Source organism: Arachis hypogaea, chromosome 5 (assembly GCF_003086295.3).
Source record: "Arachis hypogaea cultivar Tifrunner chromosome 5, arahy.Tifrunner.gnm2.J5K5, whole genome shotgun sequence".
NCBI classification, from domain to species: Eukaryota; Viridiplantae; Streptophyta; class Magnoliopsida; order Fabales; family Fabaceae; genus Arachis; species Arachis hypogaea.
In genome coordinates this window covers 99,314,182-99,320,964 of record NC_092040.1, presented here as the reverse complement: position 1 = coordinate 99,320,964, position 6,783 = coordinate 99,314,182, and the positions used below count along the sequence as shown (strand labels likewise).

General features: G+C 31.1%; 1 protein-coding gene across 1 annotated transcript; it reads left to right on the top strand.

Annotated features, from left to right (window-relative positions):
- Positions 1-4,875: 4,875 nt before the first annotated feature.
- On the top strand, positions 4,876-6,276 carry LOC112802215 (LOB domain-containing protein 41). Its single transcript, XM_025845320.2, has 2 exons — positions 4,876-5,348; positions 5,461-6,276. Exons 1-2 carry the CDS (start codon positions 5,159-5,161, stop codon positions 5,988-5,990), a joined length of 720 nt encoding a protein of 239 aa, XP_025701105.1. The 5' UTR covers positions 4,876-5,158; the 3' UTR covers positions 5,991-6,276.
- Positions 6,277-6,783: the final 507 nt, after the last annotated feature.

Below are 6,783 nucleotides of genomic sequence, written 5' to 3'. Positions count from 1 at the left end.
CCTTTTGATGATCATGTCCTTCCTGAGCCACTTGAAGTTTCTCTTAATACACCTCAACCCATTGCTCCTGCTACGCCTGTTCCTATTCTGACACAGCCACTAGCTGAGACCCCCACAGCCATTGAGAAGAAGTTGGAAACTCCATGGGTGCCTACTTATCTTGCAGACTACCGTTGCAACAATATGGTGAATCCTTTGCACTACAAGAATATGGCTGATTAGCTACCACAATAAGAGTCATAAAATCATCGCTAATCTAACGTAGAATATAATTTGTGACAGATTAGCTACCGCCTAGCAACTAATGCTTTTTTCACTAATTACAAGCCACAGATCAGTGAGGCAAACACAATAGTCGCTAATTCATTGAAAAACTTTTTAGCTACTGAATAGATAGTCGCAAATCCATCACTAAAGTAAAAGCTAATTCCATATAAAAAATAGACTAAACGGTAGTCACTAATTAGCAACTAACTTTACTGCAGTAGAGTCATCGCTAAATGCAAGCTAACCTCGTAGACGAAATAGAATGCTTAGTTGACGCTAATTAGCGAGAAATTTTTCCGAATCTAACTCGTCGCAAGTTGTCCGCTAATATGATCGCAAATCTGTCACATTTTGTAGCAAATCTATAGCTAATCTTTGAAAATCCTTAATCAAATTTGTAGGAATGTTGTCGATAAACCAAAGTTATTCGAAATGAGAAAGTAGAGTTATGAAATAGTCGCTAATTTGCTAGGAAATAATATGTAGTCAATTAGTTGCAGTACTATCGCAAAATATCATCGCAAATTCCTTTTAAACTAGTAACAAATCTATAGGTATCTCACAAATATTTCAGTCGCAATAGTCTTTAATTTGTCACCATCATCAACAGTGAGTATGTCGCTAATTTTTCTAGAATATCGGTTAGGATTCTATTTTGTTGCTATACTAAAATAAACATCATACTATTTTTTTAATTTTAGTAATTGAACTAAGATTATAATGCATACAAATAAAATTAGCTCATCAAAATTATACATGTTTAAAAAAAATCAAACCCAACATATTTATTAAAATAAAAGTCTAATGTAACATCTTTAACATAGACACTTCACAAATAAAATACTAAAACAAGCTAAATCTAACAATAGCGGTAACTATAAAAATCAATCCAAGTAATTATTTATCAACTAAGTAAGCTAACTTCTATAAAACCTGAAAATGAAATAAATTGCCCAATCAATTATCTATCAAACAAATAAACTATCTAAATAAGCTAAGCCTAACAAAATGCATTAACATAAGTCATCTAATCAATATTATTGCTAGCAAAATCACTCTAATGGTTCTTTTCTTGGGGGAATCCAGGAATCTTAGAAAGGAGAGATAGTAGATTACTCTGTATAGCTTTATTTACAACACTAGGCAACACTGCATTTATAGCATTAGACAATGCTTCTTTAATAGCTTCAGTGATGTCTGCTTATAAAATCGGTTTGGCTGTAGAAATACTTGTATCTTCTGGTAATGGCACATCTCTATGATCACGGATACCAATATCTAGACTGCGGCCTAACCTATGAACTTGTCCTTTTTTGTTGGTTTCTGCAATTTTTGTCCACACATTAGGATCAACTTCAGGGTGATCTAATAAATCTTCTCCATAATTTTGTGATATTACCTCTCCATATAAGTCCTATAGCAGAAAAATAAGGACATATTATTAAAAAAATTGAAAGTAAATTATATTACAAAATTAAAGACACTTACAATAATTTTCTTGGATACTTCAGAAACATATTTTCCATTCTTTTTCTTATGAACATCATCATATACTTTAAGGAAATATACATGACGCTTCAACTTAATTTTTTATAACAACATTTATTATAGTATCATAAATCATTTGAGATATACAATTTTTTTAACTTTTTTTTTTGTGTTTGTCAAAATTGATAGATCCTGCAATGTATAGTTTATGAACAGATATAATAGCTCTATTTTTTTTTATCAGCCATAGACTTATTTTTTCACTTTAAATCAATGTATAGTTTATGAACAGATATAATAACTCTATCTTTTTTTATCAACCATAGACTTATTTTTTCACTTTAAATCTAATAAGTGATCAACTAAATCATTTCAAATATCAATTTTTATTGCTTTAAGTTCATGATGATCCTTAATATTAACAATACTAGTTGAGTTTGTCTCTTTAAAAGCTCTTTCTCTTACTCTTTTTATAATATGAGAATAGCGGTCAATTTACTATTAGTTATATCAGCACAAAATTTTACTGGCTAAATTAATTTATTCGTAATTTTTAGTAACTATATATGATAACTGATCATAAGCGTTAATCCATAAATTAAATTCACGTTTAATAAGATATATACTAATGCCCCATTTGAGTGTGTGTAGTGGTTGGTTTTTTACTGTGTATTTTAATTTGATAAGTTAAAAATTAATTTATATATATATATAATAAAATTTAAAATTTTAATATTTATTTAAATAGATTAATAAATTAATGATGAGACTAACACAATTTAATTTAAGTGTGTGTAATGTGAACCTTCAAAATAAAGTTGAGAAGGTAGACACGGGAAAGATGAGGGAACCAAAACAACTAAACAAGAGGTTCGGGCATTCTATGTTCCAAACTTCCAATCATAAAACCAGCCTCCACACGCACACCATGTGTACCACATCACAATAAGGCGTAAGCTAATAAAATACGAGTAATATTTTATCTTATTTGATATATAAGAAGCTTCTATGAACATTTCCAGCAAGAGATGAGGAAGCAAGTAATTTGTATGACACAACGAAAACTGATGAAATTAGAAAACAAGTAAAATTTATTATTTTTGGTGAGTAATTAATTATTAATATTTAAAAATATAAATAAAAAATATATTTTTAAATTATTATATTAAAAAAATTAATTTAATAACTAAAAATAATAATAAAAAACAATAAATTTTGCGAGTTCTTAAACATTTGTTGAAAAAAATAATTATTTGCTAAGTTCTTTAAAGTTTAAACAGAAAATTATTTATTAAAAAAATTTCAACTTAAAAAAAAATCAATTTTTCAACTAACATTAATTAATTTTTGAAACTACTTTTATTTTAAATTTCAATTCTAAATTTGAACTCTAAACATTAAATTATAAAAATTAAAAAATAATTTATAATAAAAAATAATTAATATTAATTAATTAAAAATTGGTTGATAAAAAAAGCTGTAGGATTAGTTAAAAATATTAAAATACTTGTTAAAATCATAAAAAATGTTAAGAGAACAATATTTGAGATTTCAAAGTATATATATGTTTTTTTTTGTATTATGAAGAAGGGGCTTGACAAAAACGTTTGATTATAAAGCCTCCATAGTTGATCCACGTTGAACATGACAAGCAATACCAACAGTGTGCCTAAAAAGAAGGAGTGGTATATCCAAAACCAGTGGGCAAGTGAAATGGGGGGATCAAAGGCGCCCACAGTACTACACAAAACCACCGTACGGAACTCCCACAAAACCGGGAAACCACTTTCCATCTTTCATCTCAATCATCATCACCTCCTCTTCATCTACTACTATTCATTTGAATCATTTCTACGTGCTCATTCGACTAAAAAATTTTAATATAGAAGTAAGATGAGTAATATACTTTAACATGGTAATTTTTGGTGCTTTTTAAAATTATGAGAGTACATAAATCGAATCCTTCGATTTGTATTTAAAAAGTGGAGAAAAATTCAGAGTACACAAATTGGAGGATCTGATTTATGTTAAAAAATTGAAAAAAATTCAGAGTATATAAATCAGACCATACGAGTTGTTTGATTTTAAAATTTTATTTAAGAAATCATATGGTCCGACTTGTGGTTGGACAAATATGAATTTCAGAAGTTAGAAAACGGACCCTGCAAATTGTTTGTTGTTGTCAATTTTTTTCATGGAATGAAATATCTAAAACAACTCGAACCCTCTGAGTTGTTCCATTAACATCACATGACCGTAAAGCACATGTATTCTCCATTCCGAATTAAACACAATTGTTACTTCTATATTCAAATTAAAAAGTGTGCTCATTCTCCTTGATATTTTATTCAACACAAATTAAACTTAAATCTTACAATTATTATTATTATTAAATAGATAATATAATATGCTATATCATAAAAAAAATTAAAATTTAGAATTTGAAGGTTTATTTTGTTTGACTTTTGTTACTAAAAGAACTGAAGTGAAAATGATTAATTTTAGTAATAAATCGACCTTAAAAGGCAATTGATCGGTGGATTATAAAATAAAACAAATATTATTTTATGCATTACTATGATAATTATATATAAAATTATGAAATTAAATTATACAAATTGTCCCTCTTTATATTTTCTTAAAATTTAATTTTAATACAATAACATTATAAAACATTTTATTATCTAATCATATCAATTTTTGATAATTATTTACATAATTAATTTAAAATATCATTATTTTTATTGATATATTATTATATAAATAAACAAAATTACATATATTTTTTAAATTACTTTGATCATTATTATTTTATTTTCATGATGATTATAAATTTTTTTATTAAAAATAAATTTAAAATAACATATAACTGGAAAATGATATTACAAATTAAGAAATAGCAATATCTGTTTTCATAATTACACAGTAATGTAAAATGTTACACAATATTAATGCATATTAATCTATATCTATATAAAATAACTGGATTATAGTTCAAATAGCATAATTTTTTAAAAGGTTTTGAATTTTTAGTCTCACTCATAATTTTAATAAAATAAAATAAAATAACAATCCAAAGTTCATTGTATTTATGAAAGCATAGCATGAGGGCATGACATCAGTTTTGATTAAAAAATTGATAAGAGTAGGACCCAACCCCAAAAACCAGGGATGTAGCAACAGCAAATCCAATCACCGAATCAAAAAACTACCATTTTCTTGGAAGCAAGCAAAGTGAAGAAGCATCATTCCACCACCAAAATCAACTGCGCCCTCTTTTCCCACTCTTCTCTCTTCCAAATCCACACGCCCCCCCCTCTCACTATAAAACCCCCACGCTCTCAACCCTCCATCTTCTCTCTCCTACAATTTTCTCTCTTCTCATTTCTCAAACACATACACCATGCGATTAAGCTGCAACGGTTGTCGTGTCCTTCGCAAGGGTTGCAACCTTGAATGCCCCATTAAACCCTGCCTCAATTGGATCAAATCGCCCGAATCACAGTCCAACGCCACCCTCTTCCTCGCCAAGTTCTACGGCCGCGCTGGCCTCCTCAACCTCCTCACCGCCGGCGACCCCAAGATCCGCCCAGGTAAAAAATAAAATTTCAAAACCTTTTCCACTTTCCTGAGAAAATGCAAGAAAATGATGGAATTCTTCTTGGCCTTTGTTTCTGATGTTCTTTTTCTCTTTTTTTGTTCCAGCTATTTTTAAATCTTTGCTATACGAAGCTTGCGGCCGGATAGTGAACCCGGTTTTCGGTTCGACCGGGTTGCTATCGACTGGGAGCTGGCACTTGTGCGAAGCAGCTGTTGAAGCCGTTCTTAGCGGCGCGCCGATTAGACAACAGGATGCTTCAGATGGCGGTGGCCAGCTGCTAAACCCGTCTGATATTCGCCACGTGGTGAAGAGGGGGAAATCTTGCAGCTCCGATCATGTCCTTAAGCCCCGGAAGAGCCAGTTCAAGAGGCGCGCTGAGAAGTCAAAGCCGGAGCCGGAGCCGGAGGTTGAGCTGGATCAGGGTGTAGCTGAGTTGGTGGTGGAGGCTTGCGTAGTGAATGAGTTAGATGACTCGGCGAGCCCTGACTCAGGGTCTGGGCTGAGTGAGCACGTAAGTGTTGTTGTTGGCGGCGGCGCAGAAGCTGATAGCGGCTCAATTGAGAGTGTCAATCCGGCTCGAGCCGATGACGGGGAGCTTGAGCTGGAGCTGACTTTGGGGTGTCAGTGGCTTTGATATTGACACGTATAGGGAGGGGGTTGATTTCTTTAGCCAGTTCAATTTCTGTTTATCGTACAAGACAAGAGACATACTAGTTTTAGCCGCAGTTATAAAATATTTAATTAGATTTTAGTGGTAAATATATTAATATATGATATATGATATACTATGAGCTTAGGTTGGTGGTGATATATGTTTTTTGTTCACCCCAATTCACTTGCGACAAACTTGGGGTCTTTCAGATGTGTACATTGTGAAGAGAATTTATAGAATTAAATTTTCTCTTTTAGCAATTCAAAAATTGGTTCATATGATCATATTGTTGCAAATATGTGTTTTCAGTAAGCAACGGAACATTTTGGGTTTTGCAATATTGAATCTATAAACAATTATCATGACTAAACATTCAACCAGAAATCATGGAATATAGACTTGAAGTGGCGAATCAAATGCCCTTGACTCCTTGAGCCATCATTTCAGCAAACAAGTTGATGGCTTCCGGAATCAATTCATTTTCAAGACACCTATAAATCATTGAAGTTCATGTAAGGGAATCCTTGCCAAGCATGTTATTAAAGAGGTTACATGCCTTTAATACTTGCCCAGCACTAAGATAGTTAGCAATCATGAATGTGCATGCAATTGTGTTTTTGATGGATGATCTGTGAAACAAATTTTGAGCTTTTTCTAACTGGCCAGCATGAATGTAACCATTTATCATAGAATTAATTATTTATACTCTTCTATTTATTTTTTAAAAAAACACTTGTTAGTTGCTACTAACATATTACAATACACATTATAATCT